We start from the raw sequence: 25721 nt of genomic DNA on the forward strand, positions 1-25721 counted from the left end.
GCTTTTTCAAATATCTCCAAAACTATTCTTTGGAAAAAATGTTTTTTTTCTTCATCGTGTTCAGTGACCTAATAGTAAACGAAAAAAAAGGGTCCCAGCGTTTATATAGAAAAAAAATCAAAAATTGTAAACTAGTGTTATTTTTACTTTTACGAAAAAGCCACATGAAAGATGCAATGTTTAGTAATTTAGCAATCAATCAGCCGACTTTGTTATCGCGTGAAATTCAAATCGCCGCTTTTAAAAATTGTTTAAAAACAGTTTTATTTTATCCAGAGTATTCCTAATTGGAAAATACATTCAATTTTTTATATTAAAATGATAACAGTCAAGCGAGCAGCGACAGGAAGCAGTGACTTGTTGTCATATCCATTCTGCAGAATTGAAGAAGTGCACTTGAAGAAAGTTCCCATTCCCAGACTTATGAAAAATGCACAGTAACCAAAATTGATCTTTTTGTAGTTTTTAATTCAGATCCGCAGGATCCGAGCCGAATCTATAATTTTTTTTTACGAAATGTTTATATATATGTGTAATTCTTGAAAACTTTAAGCTTAGGCTAATTACCAAATGTAATATCACGCACATGCTACATTAAATACAGTAACCAAGTTTTTGATAAACTTTAGCTACAAAGTTAAAGTTAAGTTCGCTTATCTTATACAAAATCGTCGTATCTCATCATTTTGTTTATAATCTTATTATTTATAACCTCCTTTACATTGTTAGACCATAGAAAGTCGTAGTGGTTCCAGTCGTCAAATGGAATACGGTATAGCTCAACGCATGGTAAGAGGGAGGCCAAATACTCCACGTCCTTCACTGCAGACATATAGTCATTATCGCTGTAGTACATGTCTACGCAGCACTTAATATTTTGGACGTTGTAAGAGGGAGGCGTGGGCTGCTGGTAAATGATCTCGTTTTTCGCACGTCCATGATCATACTGCCGGAAGTCGCCAGAAATGTAAAGCTGTAGGTAATGGATTATCTGGCTGGTAGACGCCCCTGCTGGGTGCGTTGAACATACATCCTTTAGCAGTGTCTGGAGAGCGATATGTCTTTTTTTGTTTATTTTCATGCCATTTATTTTTCAGCAGACTCTCACCTGGTTTAAATGTCTTGATCCCCAGCCTCCGATGAAGTCCAACAGACCAGAGCACAGGAACTTTAACATGGAGCCCTCTGAACAGACGTGCCCACACATCAGTTTCTGCACGCTCGTGATTGGTAGTAGCTCCTTACTACCTAAGACCCAGCTTAGGATAGAAGGCGATCCCAGGAAAATGCCACCCAACTTGGACAGGATAAAGGAGTGATTGCGCATGTAAGCTATTGGCGCCAGTAGGTGCACGGAACGCATCTTCTCGTTGTACCAAGGCAAAGAGGACATCAGTACGAAGAACGTGGTGGTGCCCTGGGAGTGAGCCACGAAGTGCAGAGAGTTTGATTGGCTTACCGCCAGCGCATAGTCTAACATGGCCGCGAGGTCATAGACCCCTATCTCGTGCCAGCTGAAACGCCAAAAGTCAGACGTATCCGGATGGATATGCTTGTGCTGGCGAGAGTATGTGTTGCCGCGTGCGTTTCCGAGCCACACGTCGTAGCCGGCGTCTGCAAACATGTAGGCCAGCGATGTCTCTGGACCGTTGATAATCCAGTCATCTGAAGCACACAGGATGCCATGCTGCAAAAAGACCACTGGTTTTTCGGCCGTCTGGTTTTGATGATTTCTCTTTGGGGACGTTGGAATTCGGTAAATAGTAAGTATGTAGTCATCGGGGGTATGCACCGTGTGCTCTTCTACAGGATAGTTGTGGTTCAAAATTAGTGAAGCCTGTTAAAAGATATGAAAAATACAATAGTGGTCAGATTAAATATAATTTAATTTAAATTCACCTCGTACAAATTCCCTAAAGCTTTGTATAGTATTTTATATATATTTTTATACCCTTGTAGAGGGTATTATAATTTCAGTCTGATGTTTGCAACGCAGTGAAGGAGACGTTTCCGACTACATAAAGTATATATATTCTTGATCAGCATCAATAGCCGAGCCCATCTAGCCATGTCCGTCTGTCCGTTTCTATGCGAACTAGTCCCTCAGTTATAAAGCTATCGCGATCAAACTTTCCCAAAAGTCTTATTTCTATTGCAGGTAGTACATATGTCGGAACGATCCGGATCGGACCACTATATCATATGGCTCACATAGAAAAAATCAAAAAAATAATAGAAAAACAAGAGAGAACGCTATAGTCGGGTTCGTGTCCCGACTATCTAATACCCGTCACTCGGCTAAGGAAAGTGCGAGGGAGATGGATATATAACATTTTTTTGATTGCGTATAACTATTTAATGAATGGTCCGATTTGAAAAACATTTCGATAGGTATAAATATACACAACAAAATTGCATTTATATTTCTCGGAAATCTTTAAAGGTGTGGCCGCCAGACATATTTTAAAATCGTTAATGGGCGATTGTGGGCGTTAGAGGGGGCGTGGCGCTTGGCTGAAATAAACTTGCGCTGCGTAGGAAGTCCAAGAATATGTGTGGAAAATCTCAACCTATCAAAAAATGTTGTATATCCATCTCCCTCGCACTCCCTTTAGCTGAGTGACGGGTATTAGATAGTCGGAACACCAACCCGACTATAGCGTTCTCTCTTGTTTTGTAATTAAATACGGTAAATGATATTTTAATGGAATTAAAACAAACTAACTTTTTTTGAGAAAAGTCGCTCTTTGGACTTGTAGACACACTAACTGATTAAGCCATACACGCATGACATTTCGTAATGCACTAATAAGGTTTATTTTAGTGTAACATAATTCAAATACAGTGATTATTCAAATATATATTGCCTCGGACAGATTAAACTAAGTTTAAAATAAAACTAAATCATCACCTGGCAAACAAAAATAAATTTTCCGACATTTTATGTCGAACCTATGGCGCAGCTGTCTATGCTCGGGTCATCAGTACAACGGGTAAGATCGCTGTTCACTTGGTAACGATCAAATTAAAAGTGGCGACGGTAAGGGTCACTTCATTGCCCCGGCTAGAACGGTAGGGAGCGTTACTGCTAGCAGGGCTAATGAGAGATCTATCTTTCATTCACATAGAGATATCAAGGGTTCGATATTTAGCGGACTCGACTATTGTGTTAAGTTAGTTGGCTTCCAACTTCCTCCCGAGATCGAGAAAATGGTTATCGACTGGCTCGAGGTAGAGATGCAAAACCATCGATGGTGGGTAAATCGATGTTTTCACAATCGATGGTTGATAACCTCGATATATCGCTTAAACCATCGAAAATTTGTTTCGTTTTTTTTAATCTGCCCATTGATCCAATTGCTAATAAAATGATTGTTTTGCTGAACCTTATACTAACTTATATTTATTTCACGAAAAATTAAGATCCATGTAGAACAAAACGAAAAAAAATAAAAAAAACTTCAATCCATTTCTTAAAAAACTACACTACTACTACGAACTCTAGGTCATGGTTGCTTAAATTTGTGTGTCTGAGAATTGGTTTGTTCCAAATTTATGTGATGTCTTAGTTGAATGTGATGGCTATAATTTGCATCGCAATATATGTGAGTAAAAAGTTAAGTTCCACGTTTATTTGTAAACATCCGACTAGCAGTGTAATTGATTACTTGTTTGTAGAAATTAGATGTCGAAGAAATGCCGATAAAATGCTAATTGGATGTATATACCGACCAAATTGCCGGATTAACTATGAGCAGTTTTTAAATATTTATTTTCCCAGACGTGTCATTAAATTATTAAGACGTTATTATAACAGGAGATTTTAATAGCGACATTATAAAGGAGTCCCACCTCGCAGAGAACATTAAATCGCTGGGCATGAAGTTAGTAAATTCCGTATCTCCAACAAATTTTACCGAAATTCGCAACTCGCTCCTAGACCTATTTGTTGTGTCTGACACAGACAGAATAGCTAAATATGACCAACTTATTGTCCCGTCCTTTTTAAAACATGACTTAATATTCTTGACTTATGCACTTGACCTACAATACCTTGACCATGCAATAGTTTTTAGGGATTTTAGAAGTATCAATTACGACCTTTTGGACTTAGACTTTAACTTGTGCAATTGGAATAACATATATTCCCTTTCCGAAGTTGACGACCAAGTTAACCTTTTACAACACAATATTTGTTATTTATATAACTGTCTTGTACCTGTCCGTCAAAAAGTTATTCGTCCTTCTGAAAAACCATGGTTCCATAAAAACATAAAAAACCCAATACAACAGCGTGACGGAGCGTACAATAAGTGGAAGAGATACAGGTGTTTAAGGCATCGAGACAAAAAGTGACCAAACTTTCCCATATCGCCAAGAAATTTCTATTCCCGTAAATTTAATAATGCTTCTACTACTCAGACATGGAAAATAATCAAAAACCTTGGAATGTGCTAATCCAAACCACGAGCTGAGCAAGAAATAGATGTTAATGATCTTAATAAAAAGTTCTTAAGCTGCACAGTACCTGAAATCTCTGAAAATAAATACCTGAACCCACAATTTGTACCTGGAATTGACTGTGATATTAGGTTTAGGTTTATGTGTGTTTACCAGTGTGATGTCCTTCATAGTATACTTAGAATTTAGAGTGACGCTACTAGGCTCGACAACATAAACCCAAAGTTTATAAAAATATTGCTGCCAAAAATCCTCCCATACATAACGCATACTTTCAATACTGCATTGACAACCACCACATTTCCGGGTTGTTAGAAAACGGCTAAAATAATTCCAATTCCAAAATCAAACAATGATTATAGGCCCATCTCCATTTTACCCTATCTTTCCAAAGTCTTTGAGAATTTAATTGCTGATCAGATTAATAAGTTTATGTCTGACAATGCAATGCTAAACGCCAGGTTACGTAACATGTTCATGTTTTCTAAAGTTTCTGTCAAACTTGTGTCTTCGTACCTACAAAATCGTCGTCAATTCGTTGTACTGTCTAGTGTTTGAAAATGTGAATCGTGGTGTACCCCAAGGGTCTGTTCTTGGTCCCCTATTGTTTTCCTTATATGTTAATGACCTTCCCAATGCGCTGTCTGAATGCAATGTTCACTTGTATGCGGATGATGTCCAAATGTATGTGAGTCGTCCATTAAAAAGAATAAATGAGTGTATAGATGTTTGTAACAGAGATCTTGCACTTGTAAATGAGTGGGCCGGCAACAATGGACTTGGGATCAACCCATTAAAAAAAAATTGAATATGTTGAAACAGCCATAAACTTAGGTTTCACTATCAAAAGGACTCTTACCTGGAATGGTCATATAACAAAGGCTGTCAGAAAAACATATGGCATAATAAGAACATTATGCGTAACCAAAAATTGCTTGCCCACTCATATACGTTTAATGATGGCCAAAAAATGTATTGCTCCAGTGCTTTTAAGTTTTATAAGTTTTTTCAAATTGTGACACGATCAACCAAAACAAAATTAAGGTGGTATTCAATTGCATAGCAAGGTACGTATTCAACCTACCACTAAGAAATCATGTCTCGGAATTTTCACAAAAAATATTTAATGTCGACCTTAATGAATGGATAAAGATGCGTAACTTAATTTATCTCCATACAATTATTTTAGAAAAAGAACCTTCGTATCTATTTTAAAAACTCCAATTTACAGCATCTAGAAGAGCAAACAACCTAACTTGCATAACACCTAGAGAGACAATTTTTACTAAATGCTATTCGATCATAGAATCAGCTCCCCAGCCATATAAAGAATATTAGCAGTGCAATGCAATTCAAAATAAAGCTACTCTCACACCTTAAAAACACTATAAGGTAAATCAGAGTAAAATTAGAAAGCGACTTAGTTTAGTTTTTCTTTTATATATAAAATTAGTTTTAAGTCATATAATAAGTAAATATTTGCACCTATCTGTGACTAGCACACATCTAATATACTCGACGTGCGATCCTGTCGGGGTCCCAACATCGACTCCGACCATTATCTTTGTTGGCTCGCGACTGGTGCGAGAGACGTTCCTTCCACATAAAACACAGCCTTCGAGTAGTTCACTTCAGAAACAGTCGATCAGAAAAATAACAACTGAAATCTTTATTTCATGTTAGCATTTGTGGTAATTCAGTTACATAATATCTTACATTTGTGCTCTCCTCGTCTGCTCGCACGTCTTCGCCGTTCGCCAACTTTTTACAACTGCGCAACTTAACTGCGTGGCTTTGGCAGCGGAGACGTGCAAGAGAGTAAAAGATGACAATACCGCGGCTTTCGAAGCGGTAAATTCTCGAAAATGTTCGCGATCTTGCAGGGGCGCATCGGCGCCACCGCGGTTTTGGGCGCGTTGAGTACGGGGCGATGGATTGTGAGTGCGAATAGGACAAGATGCATGGTCGCGGCTGCGATATTTAAGTTGCCGACTCAACAGTACAACCTTCGCCTAAGCCGGTCGTGTTTTTCTGTTGCTCCAGAATCTTTTGTTTATTTAAATGATAAAATTTTAAATTTAATCGCTAAATTAGCCTACAAGTTCTGTGGTTCCTATACTCCTACTGTTCAAATCATATCTGAGATCGGACAGTTAATATAAACTTGTTTAATTTATAAACAAACCAAATTTTAACATCAGCCAGCAAACAATAACAAAGCGTCTGCTTTGTCACAGCAAGTATTGTGTTGTTGTTTCTATTCTCCCGCTCTCCTGCTGTACGCCTCTCGGAGCTGCCGGTTCGTTACCACTATTACGCCGCTTTGTGCGTGTCGCCAAAATTCACCGATCAGTGCAAGCCCTCCTGTTAACTTACGCTCTTACGAACGTTTTAGCTTGCTGCTCTTGATTCCGCTGCTCTCCAAGCGTTGCCTTAATCTTTCGCCGCTCTTACTTTGCTCTGCACAGTGACCTGAGTGCATTCAAAAATGAGTCTATCCTGCTCAGCCAAAAAATGCGAGTTCAACGGCATTATTGCTGGCGAAACTTATTTGTTGTGCTGGCTATGCGAGAATACTGCGCGTTGTAAGTGCGCCGGTGTCGGCGTAAATGGTCGTATTGGTGATCTTATTTCCAAAAGAATTGGATTTCTTTGGACCTGCTCCGCGTGCCGTGAGATTACGGACGAGATGCGTTCCTTCATGCGGCAAACTTCACGAGAAGCTGATAGCCGTTGAGTCCCAGTTTAATGGGCTAAAAACAATTAAGAAAACTCCAACAAAGATTTATTCTCCTCCAACTGGCCAATTAATGAACCATCTTACTCCTACTATTCCACCCTTATCCGTGAGGGATCCTGGCTCCTCCAATAGCTCACTAATGTACGCTTCATTAGTTTCTGCCAATGCCAGCGAAATCGATAAAAACTGCGTATCATCGAATAACCTTGTGCCTCCACTGCCGGGTCCTTTATTATTATGCCCTACCATGAAATTAGCCAGGTCTCCTACTAGATTGGCAATTCCTGCTCCAGTGCTTAATTTTGTAACTCCTAAGTCTATATGTGCAGACCTGGCCCCTGGCTCTCATCCTGAGCCTGATCCTGGTGCCGTACAATTCAACCTTCCACAATCCGCCAACGCGATACCGTCGGTATCCTCCGTTATAACGGCACCGCCAGTATCCTCTGGTCAAGTAACATCGGTTGTACATAATGTACATAATGGTCCTGGTTCCTCCATGTTAGCGCCTGCACTTGAGTCCCTAAGATGTCAACAGCAGCCACAGCCAGCGCCAGCTCAAACCCCGCTACCTGCCGTTCCAGCATTCTATTTTTACTTACCCTAGCCTATTAATCCCTTGCATGGGAGACAAATTGTATGACTTTGTATTTCTGTATATCTTAGAACCTAAGTGATGCAATGTATTTATAACTAACAAACCCCCATGCGATACCTTCGCCATGGTGGCCCCCTTGACTCTGAATAGTCATCTTGGCGACTAATTTCTACACATACGAACTAGACAGATTCTCGATCAACTTGGCGATCGAATCATCTAGATTTTTTATGTTGTCTTAAATCTGTTTTTATCATTTGATTAACAGAAAAGATAACTAGGGAAATCTGGCTCGAATAAAACTCCGACCGTTTTCCCGAACAACTTGAACATTGTTTCAAGGAGTAACTTATCAACTTGGCGATCTGTTACGAAATTATTGGAAGTCAACTTGGCGACTCCAATATTTAATCAATTTATAAGTAGAAGTAGTCAACTTGGCGATTCTTCTTACTTTATTAACAACAAAAAATAAATCCGATTTACTGGAGTCAACTTGGCGATTCCCAGGATAATCGTCGATTTAAATCTCAAATTTAAAGTAGTCAACTGGCGACTCTTTATGCATATCTTCAAAAAATTAATCTGATTTACTGGAGTCAACTTAGCGATTCCCAGGATAATCATCGATTTAAAATCTAAATTTCAAGTAGTCAACAAGGCGACTCTTGAAATACATCAAACATTTGAAAAATAGAATATTTTATATACAAATGGTGTTAATAAAATACAAATTTTAAAAATAAAATAATTGGCTATATTTTCTAATCCAAAAAACCTTACGTGTCTTTGACCACTAAATCGGTTGCGAGTAGAAGCGTATCCAGCTTAATTAAAGCGAATAAATTAACTTCCCACAGGTCAGACACGTTAGTAAGGAAAAAATGGAGGTTGAAAAACTGATTGCCATTCAAAGCCAAATTGGTGAAGAGATCCAAGTTGTGCTTAGAAACATCAAAAAGGATTCTCACACAAGAAAAGAAAAGGTTACGTATTTCGAAGATAGGAAACGACAAATTGAAGATTTGTGGAAATCATTCGAAAAAGGAAATAAAGCTATTCTTGAAGAATCTAAAGGTGCTGCAGTATTGCATGAATATTTTGAAAAGAATTATTATGAGCAGATGAAATTAATTGTTCATAAGTCTATGGAAGAATTCAATGCTAAAATTCTGCAATTTCCGACGTTAGAGGCCACGTCTGATGAGGTGGAACAAATCAAAAAATTGATTAGACACCAAGCAGCGGCTCTGGATTCGATGTCTCGAACTATGAATCAAATATGTCCAGACAATAAATTTACCTATAAAACGGTAATAGACAATTTATGGAAACAAATTGAAAGTCTGCATTTTGAAATCCATAAAATTTGTATCGAACCTGAAAAGGCAGGTTACAGTATGGAACGATTTATTTCCGCTGAAAAGGCAATGCTAAAATTTTGCCAACCATCAACTGATACAGTTTCAATAGCCACTAATCATGCGGTACCTTCGATTTCATCAATTCAATTGCCAAAGGTTTCATTCCAAAATTTGATGGTAACTACTTAAAATGGCAACAATTCCATGACATTTTTAATAAAATGGTTCATGAATCAGCGATACCAAAAATACAAAAAATGTGGTATCTTAAGGCTAATCTGTCTGGAGAAGCAGAAAGATTAGTAAGGCAATTAGAGTTAACAGAAATTAACTACGACACTGCCTGGACAATGCTGAAAGAACGTTTTAATAATAAGCGTGTGCTGTCTACCGCAATATTTGAAAAACTTTTTGATCACCCTAACGTGTCAAATGATTCTCAATCAATAAAAAATATGCATGACAATGTTAATGAATCGTTGCAAGCATTAAGAAATATGGGAATTATGACTGACACATGGGATCCGGTTCTAATTTTTCATATGACAAGAAAATTAGACCGAATTACTCATACTCCTTATGAGCAAACAATATTATACACAAGGGAAATTCAAACAATAAAAGAATTTCTTGCGTTTCTAGAACAACGATTTCTGGCACTTGAAGCCATCGGTGGAAAGGCGCATAAGGAAAAACATAGAACAAGTGCCTCTGCAACAGCAAGTTCATACGCCTGCCTGTTTTGTCAAAAAGGGCACAGCATATACAAATGCGATAAATTTAAGGAAACTTCTCCTGCTGAAAGGCTGTCTTGGGTCCAGCGAAAGAAACTGTGTGTCAATTGCTTAAAGGCAGACCACATGTCCAAACAATGCATGTCTAAATATACATGCATGAAATGTAACAAAAAACACAATACGTTGTTACATTTAAGTAACGGAAAATCTAATACTGAACAAAAAAACAGCTGCTTCTGCTGCGACAAACAGTATTGAGAAAAGGTACACACTGTTAGCAACGGCTAGAGTGACACTACACTACAAGGAACCAATCGTCGAGAAGGAGACTTTCGAGCGCTCCTTGATTCCGGTTCACAGATCAATTTAATCTCGGAAAGATTGGTAAAGCGGTTATCATTAAAACTCTCCCCAACAAATTTACGGATTGAGGGAATTGGAGGCCAGCCGCGAATAAGCAAAGGACGCGTCAGTGTGTTAGTCAAATCAAAACATAGTGACTTCGAAACAAGAGTTGAAGCCTTTGCTCTCCCGCACATGGTGGCAGATCAACGCACTGAACAAATCAAAATAACCGATCTAAAAATATCGAAAAACATTAATCTTGCGGATCCCAATTTTTTGATCAACCAGGAAAAATTGATTTGTTGCTAGGCGCAGAACATCATTTTTCCATTATTAAACCTGAGCAAATAAGAACATATCCAGGTTTTCCAATTCTACAAAATACTGAATTGGGTTGGATCGTTGCTGGAAAGGTTAACATGAGTGCAAAAATGCCACAGAGCTGCATGGTAGTTTCCTCAGCTGAGGAAGCGAAATCATCGTTGGAAAGGTTTTGGAAGTTGGACCAATTAAAGCCAATTAGAAAATACAGGACTCCAGAAGAAAGGCACTGCAAAAAGCACTTTATTAATAATCTTCAGCACGCACAAGATGGCAGATTAATAGTCAGATTACCGTTTTCTAAAGATCCTTCAGCCCTGGGCAAGTCTTGCGATATCGCTACAAGGCGCTTCTATTCGTTGGAAAAAAGGACCTGTCCAGAAATTAAGAGGATGTACAACGAATTTATGGCAGAATATGAAAAACTTGGCCATATGAAGCAAGTGATGCCGGAACAAATGCCGAAGACTCACTACTTCATCCCACATCATTGTGTTCTAAGAGTAGTCTTTGATGCCTCCTGTAAAACGTCGTCAGGAAAATCTTTGAATGACGTGCTGCATCCAGGACCAGTTGTTCAGAGTGATCTGTTCTCTATATTATTGAGATTCAGAACTCACAAATATGTCTTCACTGCAGACATTGAAAAAATGTATCGCCAAGTATGGTTGAATCCAAATGATCAATTTAACCAAATGATTGTTTGGCGATATGATTCAAATGAACCAATAAAGTATTATAGGTTAAAGACGGTGACATATGGCACAACATCAGCTCCGTTCCTGGCCACTAAATGCTTGGAACATTTAGCCAACATTAACTCTGAAAAATGGCCACTAGGAGCAGCCGCATTAAAAAACGATTTTTATGTGGATGATTGCTTGACCGGAGCAGACTCGATACAGGACGCAGAAAGGATTCAACAAGAACTAAATAAAATCCTGCTGCTGTGCGGATTTAAACTAAGAAAATGGTGCTCTAATACACACCAATTATTAAAAGGATTCCTACCTGAAGACGTCGTCAGCACCATAAATTTGGGTGGAGCTTTAGAACATACCAGTGTAAAAACACTGGGAATTATATGGACTCCAAAGGACGATCATTTGTGTGGCAGAGCACAAGAGCAAAAAACTCAGAGCATTACTAAAAGAGTGGTAGCTTCTGAGGTCGGTCAAATCTTCGATCCTCTTGGCCTGTTTTCACCAGTGATAATAAGGGCCAAAATATTTCTGCAAACCCTGTCACTTCAACAACTGGATTGGGATACGGAAATATCAGATTCCCTAAAGGAAAGGTGGGAGGCCATCAGACAGGATCTGCAACATTTAAACAAAATGAAAATTCCACGTCACATTTATGATGGGATAGTCCCACAAAAACAGGAGCTACACATATTCGTGGATGCTTCTGAGAGGGCATTTGGTGCAGCTGTTTACGTAAGAGCCATTTATAAAAACAAACAAACAACTGTACGATTGTTGTGCGCTAAGTCAAGAGTAGCGCCTCTAGAAAAACAAACCCTACCACGGTTGGAGTTGTGCGCGGCTGTTCTAGGAGCCGAACTAGCCGACAAAGTCAAAAAGGATCTAAGACTTAACACAGAATCCATTAAAACATTTTACTGGACAGATTCAACAATAGTACTTTGTTGGATCAATGCAAAGGCATCGAATTTCCATACATTCGTTGCAAATAGATTGTCCAAAATACAAGACACATCCAGTCCAAACCAATGGAGACATGTGTCATCAAATCTCAACGCCGCAGATGTGTTATCAAGAGGAATCCCCGCATCTCAATTAGGCGCACACACTTTATGGTTATAGGGACCACTATTTCTTCACGGACCTGAAGAGAAATGGCCATCCCTCTTTAAGGCCCCTGAAGACAACAGCATCTCATTGGAGAGAAAGCTAAAAATAGTCACTCTTGCAACAAGTTCGGAAGGAGACGAAATATACCGTATTAACCACGGAAACTCATTTAATCGTCTACAACGTGTAATTGCCTATATGTTACGATTCTGTTATCGTAAAAACAGGAAGGATACAGTGCTGCTAGAGTTGGACGAATTGGAACAAGCCAGGAGGATAATAGTACGATGTGTACAACAAGCTGACTTCGCAGATGAGCTGAAACATTTACATCGACATCCTGAACGACCGATACCCAGCAGCAGTAAGGTGTCCTCTCTTGACTTGTTTTTGGACGAAAACTCTATTATTAGAGTAGGAACAAGAATCGAAAACGCACCAAGATCTGTGGAAATCATTCGAAAAAGGAAATAAAGCTATTCTTGAAGAATCTAAAGGTGCTGCAGTATTGCATGAATATTTTGAAAAGAATTATTATGAGCAGATGAAATTAATTGTTCATAAGTCTATGGAAGAATTCAATGCTAAAATTCTGCAATTTCCGACGTTAGAGGCCACGTCTGATGAGGTGGAACAAATCAAAAAATTGATTAGACACCAAGCAGCGGCTCTGGATTCGATGTCTCGAACTATGAATCAAATATGTCCAGACAATAAATTTACCTATAAAACGGTAATAGACAATTTATGGAAACAAATTGAAAGTCTGCATTTTGAAATCCATAAAATTTGTATCGAACCTGAAAAGGCAGGTTACAGTATGGAACGATTTATTTCCGCTGAAAAGGCAATGCTAAAATTTTGCCAACCATCAACTGATACAGTTTCAATAGCCACTAATCATGCGGTACCTTCGATTTCATCAATTCAATTGCCAAAGGTTTCATTCCAAAATTTGATGGTAACTACTTAAAATGGCAACAATTCCATGACATTTTTAATAAAATGGTTCATGAATCAGCGATACCAAAAATACAAAAAATGTGGTATCTTAAGGCTAATCTGTCTGGAGAAGCAGAAAGATTAGTAAGGCAATTAGAGTTAACAGAAATTAACTACGACACTGCCTGGACAATGCTGAAAGAACGTTTTAATAATAAGCGGGTGCTGTCTACCGCAATATTTGAAAAACTTTTTGATCACCCTAACGTGTCAAATGATTCTCAATCAATAAAAAATATGCATGACAATGTTAATGAATCGTTGCAAGCATTAAGAAATATGGGAATTATGACTGACACATGGGATCCGGTTCTAATTTTTCATATGACAAGAAAATTAGACCGAATTACTCATACTCCTTATGAGCAAACAATATTATACACAAGGGAAATTCAAACAATAAAAGAATTTCTTGCGTTTCTAGAACAACGATTTCTGGCACTTGAAGCCATCGGTGGAAAGGCGCATAAGGAAAAACATAGAACAAGTGCCTCTGCAACAGCAAGTTCATACGCCTGCCTGTTTTGTCAAAAAGGGCACAGCATATACAAATGCGATAAATTTAAGGAAACTTCTCCTGCTGAAAGGCTGTCTTGGGTCCAGCGAAAGAAACTGTGTGTCAATTGCTTAAAGGCAGACCACATGTCCAAACAATGCATGTCTAAATATACATGCATGAAATGTAACAAAAAACACAATACGTTGTTACATTTAAGTAACGGAAAATCTAATACTGAACAAAAAAACAGCTGCTTCTGCTGCGACAAACAGTATTGAGAAAAGGTACACACTGTTAGCAACGGCTAGAGTGACACTACACTACAAGGAACCAATCGTCGAGAAGGAGACTTTCGAGCGCTCCTTGATTCCGGTTCACAGATCAATTTAATCTCGGAAAGATTGGTAAAGCGGTTATCATTAAAACTCTCCCCAACAAATTTACGGATTGAGGGAATTGGAGGCCAGCCGCGAATAAGCAAAGGACGCGTCAGTGTGTTAGTCAAATCAAAACATAGTGACTTCGAAACAAGAGTTGAAGCCTTTGCTCTCCCGCACATGGTGGCAGATCAACGCACTGAACAAATCAAAATAACCGATCTAAAAATATCGAAAAACATTAATCTTGCGGATCCCAATTTTTTGATCAACCAGGAAAAATTGATTTGTTGCTAGGCGCAGAACATCATTTTTCCATTATTAAACCTGAGCAAATAAGAACATATCCAGGTTTTCCAATTCTACAAAATACTGAATTGGGTTGGATCGTTGCTGGAAAGGTTAACATGAGTGCAAAAATGCCACAGAGCTGCATGGTAGTTTCCTCAGCTGAGGAAGCGAAATCATCGTTGGAAAGGTTTTGGAAGTTGGACCAATTAAAGCCAATTAGAAAATACAGGACTCCAGAAGAAAGGCACTGCAAAAAGCACTTTATTAATAATCTTCAGCACGCACAAGATGGCAGATTAATAGTCAGATTACCGTTTTCTAAAGATCCTTCAGCCCTGGGCAAGTCTTGCGATATCGCTACAAGGCGCTTCTATTCGTTGGAAAAAAGGACCTGTCCAGAAATTAAGAGGATGTACAACGAATTTATGGCAGAATATGAAAAACTTGGCCATATGAAGCAAGTGATGCCGGAACAAATGCCGAAGACTCACTACTTCATCCCACATCATTGTGTTCTAAGAGTAGTCTTTGATGCCTCCTGTAAAACGTCGTCAGGAAAATCTTTGAATGACGTGCTGCATCCAGGACCAGTTGTTCAGAGTGATCTGTTCTCTATATTATTGAGATTCAGAACTCACAAATATGTCTTCACTGCAGACATGAAAACATGTATCGCCAAGTATGGTTGAATCCAAATGATCAATTTAACCAAATGATTGTTTGGCGATATGATTCAAATGAACCAATAAAGTATTATAGGTTAAAGACGGTGACATATGGCACAGCATCAGCTCCGTTCCTGGCCACTAAATGCTTGGAACATTTAGCCAACATTAACTCTGAAAAATGGCCACTAGGAGCAGCCGCATTAAAAAACGATTTTTATGTGGATGATTGCTTGACCGGAGCAGACTCGATACAGGACGCAGAAAGGATTCAACAAGAACTAAATAAAATCCTGCTGCTGTGCGGATTTAAACTAAGAAAATGGTGCTCTAATACACACCAATTATTAAAAGGATTCCTACCTGAAGACGTCGTCAGCACCATAAATTTGGGTGGAGCTTTAGAACATACCAGTGTAAAAACACTGGGAATTATATGGACTCCAAAGGACGATCATTTGTGTGGCAGAGCACAAGAGCAAAAAACTCAGAGCATTACTAAAAGAGTGGTAGCTTCTGAGGTCGGTCAAATCTTCGATCCTCTTGGCCTGTTTTCACCAGTGATAATAAGGGCCAAAATATTTCTGCAAACCCTGTCACTTCAACAACTGGATTGGGATACGGAAATATCAGATTCCCTAAAGGAAAGGTGGGAGGCCATCAGACAGGATCTGCAACATTTAAACAAAATGAAAATTCCACGTCACATTTATGATGGGATAGTCCCACAAAAACAGGAGCTACACATATTCGTGGATGCTTCTGAGAGGGCATTTGGTGCAGCTGTTTACGTAAGAGCCATTTATAAAAACAAACAAACAACTGTACGATTGTTGTGCGCTAAGTCAAGAGTAGCGCCTCTAGAAAAACAAACCCTACCACGGTTGGAGTTGTGCGCGGCTGTTCTAGGAGCCGAACTAGCCGACAAAGTCAAAAAGGATCTAAGACTTAACACAGAATCCATTAAAACATTTTACTGGACAGATTCAACAATAGTACTTTGTTGGATCAATGCAAAGGCATCGAATTTCCATACATTCGTTGCAAATAGATTGTCCAAAATACAAGACACATCCAGTCCAAACCAATGGAGACATGTGTCATCAAATCTCAACGCCGCAGATGTGTTATCAAGAGGAATCCCCGCATCTCAATTAGGCGCACACACTTTATGGTTATAGGGACCACTATTTCTTCACGGACCAGAAGAGAAATGGCCATCCCTATTTAAGGCCCCTGAAGACAACAGCATCTCATTGGAGAGAAAGCTAAAAATAGTCACTCTTGCAACAAGTTCGGAAGGAGACGAAATATACCGTATTAACCACGGAAACTCATTTAATCGTCTACAACGTGTAATTGCCTATATGTTACGATTCTGTTATCGTAAAAACAGGAAGGATACAGTGCTGCTAGAGTTGGACGAATTGGAACAAGCCAGGAGGATAATAGTACGATGTGTACAACAAGCTGACTTCGCAGATGAGCTGAAACATTTACATCGACATCCTGAACGACCGATACCCAGCAGCAGTAAGGTGTCCTCTCTTGACTTGTTTTTGGACGAAAACTCTATTATTAGAGTAGGAACAAGAATCGAAAACGCACCAATTTCTCGTGATGCAAGGAATCCATATTTATTGCCTTACAACGACGAAATTGTGAAAATGTTGTTAGTAAAACTACATACCGAAAATATGCATTGTGGCCAAAATACCTTGAAGGGTATTGCTCGACAACAATATCATATTGTCAAAGCCACTTCCATGGTTAGGAATGTAATCATGAAATGCATTCCATGCACAAGATATCGTCCAAAATTGATGTCGCAAGTTATGGGAAAACTACCTGAGCATAGGGTTTCTCAAAATAGACCATTCCTTAACTCTGGAGTGGATTTTTGTGAACCCTTGAAGATTCATCACAAGGTCCGAGGCAAGCGACCTGATAAAGCATACATCGCCGTATTTGTATGTTTTGCGACGAAGGCGGTACATCTGGAAGTCGTTGGAGATTTAACAACTGCAGCATTTCTTGGAGCGCTACAAAGGTTCATAAGCCGTCGTGGAAGGTGCAAAACTTTATACTGCGACAATGCTACAAACTTTGTAGGAGCCAACAACCAGCTAATGGAATTGAAGGAAACTATACACTCTCAGGAAGCTAAGAACTCCACACAAAAGGAATTCAATTTAAATTCATTCCGCCAAGAGCACCTCACTTTGGTGGGTTATGGGAAGCAGCAGTAAACTCAGCAATAACATTATTGTTGAAAAAGGTGACCACTGCTGAGCTCACGTTTGAGCAGTTAAGCACAGTTATAACAAATGTCGAAGCTGTGTTAAATTCCCGACCACTAACTCCAATTTCTGATGATCCAAAGGATCTGACGTTCATTACACCTGGTCATTTCCTGATTGGAGAGCCACTTGTAGCACAACCAGATCCCGAGCCATTAAAAATAAAATCCCTATCTGCACAGTGGGATCAGGTGCAGTCACTGAAGCACACATTTTGGATGCAATGGTCCAGTGAATACTTAACAAGTCTTCAACAACATCCTAAATGGAAAAAAGCATATCAAAACGTAAAAGAGGACATGATGGTAATTCTAAAAGAAGACAATGTGCCTATGCTTTATTGGCCCATTGGACGGATTTTCAGGCTCCTTCCAGGCCCAGATGGATATGTACGAGTTGTAGAGGTTGACACTCCAAAGGGTGTATTCAAAAGAGCGATTCATAATCTTGCTCCACTTTTTCGTCAAGAGGATCCAGGAGAAAAACGTAAGGATATAAATGACAAAGATGAGAAGGATGATCAGGAACCAAAAAGGCGCAAAGGCACAACCCTTCCCCTCCTGTCAATGCCCTTGCTAATCCGTCTACTGCTGCTACCACTAGCTGCGGCAAGTCCAATAAATATAACCAGGTTGGGATCAAAACCTGGAATTTACTATGAAAAACTTGGGACAACTCAACTGGAAACTGCTGATTGGACAATTATCGCATATTACGATTTAAAACCTTATTTGGAGGACGTAAAAACATTTTACCTTGGAACGATAAAGGTCGGCCAAATGTGTTCTCACATACAACCAGTACAAGCATGTGCTGCGTTATACATGCATTTTCAACACGTCGACAAAGAAATCCGAACTGAGAATGAGTTACTCCGTATGTCCACTAATAGACGCTCGCCGCTGAACATTGTTGGAAATATTGCCAGCAGTCTCTTTGGAGTATTGGACACGGAGTATGCCAAAAAGATGTCGTTGACCATTGAAAAGGTCAAAACGAATGAAGATTATCTCTTGGAATTGGTGAAGAATCAAACATCAATAATTGATTCCACCATAAATATAATGAAAAGAGATGAGGCCGCCATTGACAGAAGAATCATAATCATGAACCAGCAAAGAGTGGATTTAACCAACGCGCGACTTGATTCGTTAAAAACCTTTCAATGGTATATAGCACTAACCAATCAATTGAGTGTATTGGCGGCCAGTATTCAAAGAGTCCAGTCAGAAATTTCGCATGTGTTGACAAATGTTCATCACAATGAAATAAGTCCGCTGCTCGTATCGCCAAAGCAACTTCAAGAGCATATACATAAACTTAAAACTCATATGCCTCAAGGAAAAATGCTTCCCATGATTAAGAACGATGTGTTACAATTGTACAAGTTGATGAAAGCAGAAGCAAAGGATGTAAAGGATTATGTCATCTTCATAATTACACTGCCTTTGATCTCAACGCAGCTTTTTGAGCTTTATAATTTGGTACCAATACCTGTGATAGTCGACAACAAAATGATATCACTGGATATTGAACATCCAATTATAGCTGTGAATCAACACAGAGATCAATTCATTGCTATGACAGCTAAAGAATTTGATCTATGCAAGTCCATTAACGAGGACGTATATATTTGCTCAGATAAGCAAATGATATTTTCAATTGACAATCACTGCGAATTTCAATTGTTTAATAACAAATCGTCGTCACTATGCCAAACTGTGACATCTACGAAATCCCTTTCATGGCAAAGACTAAAGGCCAAAAATCAATGGATTTTCTCAATGCAAGCACCAATGGAGCTCTCTGCAGTATGTGGCGATCAATTATCAACCATTAAGATTGATAATACTGGACTTCTAGTTTTGGACCCAAAGTGCACTCTACGAAACTCAATTCTTAGTGTGATTGGCCATCAAGTGACGTCAACAGGAGCGATGAAATTGTCATATGCTCGATTTGGCAATTTAAATCAATCGTCTGCAGCGGATACTAAGATTTCAAATTTAAATAATTCATTGAAGTTGAGTTATAATGAGCTAAATGATCTTAGTAAGGAATTACTTCCCAGGCTCAAAATAAAAATGCCAACAGAGATCATTGATATACCACACCACCACATAAGTGCCTATGTTGCCTTGTTTTTGTCACTCGGAGTCATAGTCGTTTACTTGTGGAAACGATTCCAAAAGAAGACACCTCCACAAACGTCATCATCTTCAAAGGACATCGAACTAGCAGAACAACCTCGGTTACTCAGCTCATCAAGGATGCACCATCTGATGCCTTCGACCGACGCACAGTGGCGCCTTTTGACTTTTTTTTGGTAATAAATCATAACTTTTGAACCAGTGAAGATAATTGAATTTTGTAAACGGCAAATGATAGATAATTGATCCACCTTTCAAATTATTGCTTGAGACAGGGAGTGGGCGTGGCAGAGGCGTACTTACAAATCGGCAAAGTCAGAATTTAAAAACAAATCCATTTTTTTCCGACAAAAAAAAACTTTTTTTAAAAAGTTTTTGTTTTTTTTAGTTTCTTTTTTCATGTTGTAATTTTTAAAACTTATTAAAAAAAAATAAATAAAAAATTGGAATTTTTAAAAAAAAAATTTTTTTTTTTTTAAATTACGTTTTGTTTAGTTTATTTTTTTATGTTTTAATTTTTAAAAACTAAAAAAAACAAAAAAAAAAAATATTAAAGTTTTTTTTTAAAAATAAAAATTTTTATATTTCATGTTTTTTGAAATAATGGTCACAATTTGGTAAACTTGGTAAATCCAATAGACTTAACATTTCTGGACTATAATTACTAGATTCTAACTCTGTGACAAGGTTGTGATTCCATGACCCTAGAATACAGTTTGGATTCGCACATACTAAATTCAATGCTTAGGCAGCGTAAGTTGTTTTGAGCTGGCAAAAGTGGCTATTTTCGTTTCTGAATAACATTTAAACGTGATTTTTTACAGTAACATGATATATACCAAAATTTAAGGAATCTCAAGGGCTATACAGTTTAAAGTTTTAAAGAAAATCGTTAGAGCCGTTTTCGAGAAAAATAAAAAAAACTAAACAAAAAAATTTAAAAAAAAATTGTTTTGTGCATATCTTTTTCAATATTACATTTACACAAACTACATATAGGAGGCGCTTAAAGCTTTTTTAAAAACCTTTCAAACGAGATACAGCACAAGTCTGTTGCTTCTGTAGTTTAGAAGTTACGGCCTTCCGTATTTTAGCTATTTATAGCTGTTTTCCCGCTAAACTAGCGAGTTTTTCCGAAAGTGGTAGAACTAAAATTTCTTATATCGAGCTGTTGAACATCATATAAAATTTTCAGGACTTTAAAACCATGTTTTGGACAAATCTTTCACAAGGTTGCGCCATATGCAATTTCTGGGACCATGACTTTTTTCCCTTTTTTGGCTCTTAAAACCGCGGACGCAGGCGGACGCAGCTACAACTTTCGTAATATCAAGAAGAAAGTCCAAATAACGTTTTACGGAAGTATAAAAAAAATAGTATTAAATAGTTTTTTTTTATTTTCCATCAAAGTTGAAAAATATGGAAAAAATGGACGTTTCGCAAATAACTCATAACTAAGAGATGCGCATGGCAAACTGCAATATGTTTTACTTTTTTTACTCTTAACTAACACACCAATCCGTGGAAAAAAGAAGCAAAGCGATTCGATACCTAGTTTTTAAGAAAAACCCCCCGGAAGTGCGAAAAATTACCTAAAAACGGTGTGTTTTTTTTAAGTGAAAAATTGTTCAACTTTGAAAATTCATATCTTTTACAAAAATTTTTTGATTTGAAAAAGGGTTACATATTTGTAATAGTGGATCAATTACCTGTCGATTGGTATGGGTCACAACTTTCTAGGACAAAGTCGAAAAAGTGATTTATTGCACGTTTTTTGGCCCAAGGCGCCACTGTGCGACGCCTTTGAGATCAACATTGGATGATGTTGAACACCTGTTCAACGGCCGGGAGTATGTAAGCGCCTGCACTTGAGTCCCTAAGATGTCAACAGCCGCTGGCTGTGCGCCAGCTCAAACCCCGCTACCTGCCGTTCCAGCATTCTATTTTTACTAACCCTAGCCTATTAATCCCTTGCATGGGAGACAAATTGTATGACTTTGTATTTCTGTATATCTTAGAACCTAAGTGATGCAATGTATTTATAACCAACAAACCCCCATGCGATACCTTCGCCATGGTGGCCCCCTTGACTCTGAAATCATGTATATAAACCCCAGATATTCTCAAATAAAATCAGTACTCAAGCAATACTTGTGTATTCAACATCTCCGAGTTAACCCAATTCAAGTGTTGGTTTAGCGGCCTACTGTCACTAGATTATGTTCTAGGGGCAACCTAAAATAATTAAACAATAAAAAGTAATTCTACAAACACTCCAAAAGAAATCGCAGGCCCCTCCTGGCTGCGGTTAATAATGGTCATCCAGCAGGCGTAAACCGTAGACGCCTCGAAGCTGTAGCGCCCCAAGCAATCATGCCAAAGAAGGCCATTTTTGTGTCTCGTCTAAGGCCTGATACTACCATTGACGAAATTAAAGGTCACCTAAGCGATGAGCTCCAAGCCTCTCCTGAAAACTTTGTTGTTACAAAATTTAATTTTGCTTACAAAAGAAAAGATTCATCATTTAAAATAATTCTGCCTGATCCCGTGCTTTAAATCCTGCACTATGGCCAGCTAATACGATTGTTCACGAGTTTGATCGGAAAGAACCATCTATAAATAAAAATCCGTCAGTTCCAAAAAACTAAATTTTGTATTACATTATCAAAATGTCCGTGGCCTTCTCAGTAAGCTGTCAAGATTGCATACTGACAGCGCTGCTTTCGATTCCAGCGTTATTGCCTTTACTGAGACTTGGCTAAATCCCACGGTATCTGATAATGAAATACTTACAAATAATTTTTTCCTCTATAGATGTGAACGTCCCTCTAAACGAGGTGGTGGTGTCCTAATCGCAGTAAAGTCTGAAATATCATCCCAAGTTGTATCCATTCCCAATGTTGGTGATATTGAATTCATGTCAGTCAAAATATGTCTTCCCAACTGCAACATATTTGTAGCCTGCTCCTATATTCCTCCATGCTCTGAGGCTCCGATCTTTATGCGACACCTCTCCGCTATCCTGAATATCTCCTCATAAACCTTTGACTCAGACCATCTTATAATATTGGGTGACTTTAATATTCCGTACCTATCCTGGTCTCCCTGTGTCGATCTAATTGCCCTAGTTCCTGGTGATCAAAACGATTTTGTCGACGGTCTTATTGACTTATCTCTTGGTCAAGTTAACTCAATTTTGTGTCTGACCTTTTTGACGTATTTCTCCATTGACCACTCCTGAGGACTCTCATCATCCTACACTCCAACTATCCATTAGTGGCATTTTTCGTGTACCCAATTCCTTTGAGGCCCCATTGCGGACTCGTTGCTTTCGGCATGTTAATTATTTGCAAATGTCGAGATCCCTATCTTCAGTTGATTGGTCTTGTCTTGATAGTCTTCATCTTGATGAGGCCATTTCAACTTTTTATAATGACCTTTATTCCATATTTGATGAACTAGTTCCTTCCATAGTTGTTAATAACTCTAACAGCCCTCCATGGTCTTCCAAACACTTGGCTCACTTAAAAAATATAAAAACTAAACTTTATAAGAAGTACGCCAAAACAGGACTTCAGTCTGACAGCGTTGCTAAATCCAAGTACTTCCTGCACAATTCTGAATGTTATAATAGCTACCTCCTACGCAGTAAAAACGAATTTCGCAGCAATCCTAAATTATTTTACTCCTTCGTCAACTCAAAGCGCAAAGCCAACAAATTTCCTCCATCACTACAGCTAAATTATGTATCTGCATCGAATGATCAAGATATTGGCAACCTGTTTGCGGACTTTTTCCAATCCACCTATTGCAAAAATAATACCAGGATCAATTGTAGCTACTCCTATCAGCTACCACATACTGACGCCATTTTCAACCCTCTAATTGATAGAGCAGAAGTTCTACGTATCCTATCCACGATTAAATTATCATTCTCTGCGGGTCCCGATATGGTTCCAAGCTGTGTCCTCAAAGATTGCGCCATACTACTTGCAGTTCCATTACCTATGATTTTTCAGAAGTCGATTGCTACTGGCACATTTCCATCTATGTGGAAAGAATCCTTTCTTATTGCGCTACATAAAAAAGGTACTAAATCTGATACCAGTCTGTCTGTCTGTCTGTCTGTCTGTCTGTCTGTCTGTCTGTCTGTCTGTCTGTCTGTCTGTCTGTCTGTCTGTCTGTCTGTCTGTCTGTCTGTCTGTCTGTCTGTCTGTCTGTCTGTCTGTCTGTCTGTCTGTCTGTCTGTCTGTCTGTCTGTCTGTCTGTCTGTCTGTCTGTCTGTCTGTCTGTCTGTCTGTCTGTCTGTCTGTCTGTCTGTCTGTCTGTCTGTCTGTCTGTCTGTCTGTCTGTCTGTCTGTCTGTCTGTCTGTCTGTCTGTCTGTCTGTCTGTCTGTCTGTCTGTCTGTCTGTCTGTCTGTCTGTCTGTCTGTCTGTCTGTCTGTCTGTCTGTCTGTCTGTCTGTCTGTCTGTCTGTCTGTCTGTCTGTCTGTCTGTCTGTCTGTCTGTCTGTCTGTCTGTCTGTCTGTCTGTCTGTCTGTCTGTCTGTCTGTCTGTCTGTCTGTCTGTCTGTCTGTCTGTCTGTCTGTCTGTCTGTCTGTCTGTCTGTCTGTCTGTCTGTCTGTCTGTCTGTCTGTCTGTCTGTCTGTCTGTCTGTCTGTCTGTCTGTCTGTCTGTCTGTCTGTCTGTCTGTCTGTCTGTCTGTCTGTCTGTCTGTCTGTCTGTCTGTCTGTCTGTCTGTCTGTCTGTCTGTCTGTCTGTCTGTCTGTCTGTCTGTCTGTCTGTCTGTCTGTCTGTCTGTCTGTCTGTCTGTCTGTCTGTCTGTCTGTCTGTCTGTCTGTCTGTCTGTCTGTCTGTCTGTCTGTCTGTCTGTCTGTCTGTCTGTCTGTCTGTCTGTCTGTCTGTCTGTCTGTCTGTCTGTCTGTCTGTCTGTCTGTCTGTCTGTCTGTCTGTCTGTCTGTCTGTCTGTCTGTCTGTCTGTCTGTCTGTCTGTCTGTCTGTCTGTCTGTCTGTCTGTCTGTCTGTCTGTCTGTCTGTCTGTCTGTCTGTCTGTCTGTCTGTCTGTCTGTCTGTCTGTCTGTCTGTCTGTCTGTCTGTCTGTCTGTCTGTCTGTGTGTCTGTCTGTCTGTCTGTCTGTCTGTCTGTCTGTCTGTCTGTCTGTCTGTCTGTCTGTCTGTCTGTCTGTCTGTCTGTCTGTATATAGCTCCCATAGGAATAATCGGGAACAAAAACAAAAAATTAAAAAAATTATATCTTGGGTGTTTTTAAACATATAACAACCTACTCTTGGCAATACCATTTTTTATCTAATTCTGAATTTCGAATAAAATTGTATCGAAATCGGACGACTATATCATATAGCTGCCATTGGAACGATCGGAAAATTAATGGGAATATAACAGGAAATAAATTATTGCTTCGTTCGTTTTTATTGTATTCTTTTCTACTCCAGGATATATATCTTTTTAAATATTTTCGATTTTGGAATAAAATTGTATCGAAATCGGACGACTATATCATATAGCTGCCATTGGAACGATCGGAAAATTAATGGGAATATAACAGAAAGTAAATGATTGCTTTGTTGGTTTTTATTGTGTTCTCTTCTACTCCAGGATATAACTCTATTTAAATATTTACGAATTTCGATTTTAATTTTATCAAAATCGAACTACTGTATCATATAGCTTCCATTGAAACGAACGGAGAACTACTGAGAAATATTAGAAAAATTAACATTTTTGCGATTTGTTATTATCGCTTTGAAATTATCTGCAAGGGTATAAAAGACTCGGCTCGCCGACGCTAGCTTCCTTTCTTGTTTTTTAAATATTACCTTCTACTCTTGGGAATATTATTTTTTATATATTTCTGAATTTTGAATAAAATATTTAAAAAAATCGGATCACTATATCATATAGCTGCCATTGGAACGGTCGAAAAATTAAATGGAAATAAATAGGAAAAAAATTATATTTATACCCGTTACTCGTAGAGTAAAAGGGTATACTAGATTCGTGCAAAAGTATGTAACAGCTAGAAGGAAGCGTTTCC

The 25721-nt window shown here is 38.7% G+C and overlaps 1 protein-coding gene across 3 annotated transcripts in view; it reads right to left on the reverse strand.

Moving 5' to 3' along the window:
* Positions 1 to 469: 469 nt before the first annotated feature.
* Positions 470 to 25721, reverse strand: part of LOC108054102 (lipase 3) — a 96168-nt gene continuing 70916 nt past the window's right edge. For all 3 annotated transcript variants that reach the window (XM_044393555.2, XM_044393556.2, XM_044393557.2), the window contains 2 exons: positions 1109 to 1837; positions 470 to 1045 (listed from right to left, as the gene is read on the reverse strand). In XM_044393555.2, the coding sequence (XP_044249490.1) occupies positions 659 to 1045; positions 1109 to 1837 (1116 nt within the window). In that variant the 3' untranslated portion in view covers positions 470 to 658. The remainder of the gene's footprint in view (positions 1046 to 1108; positions 1838 to 25721) is intronic.

Source organism: Drosophila takahashii, chromosome 2L (assembly GCF_030179915.1).
Source record: "Drosophila takahashii strain IR98-3 E-12201 chromosome 2L, DtakHiC1v2, whole genome shotgun sequence".
NCBI lineage: Eukaryota > Metazoa > Arthropoda > Insecta > Diptera > Drosophilidae > Drosophila > Drosophila takahashii.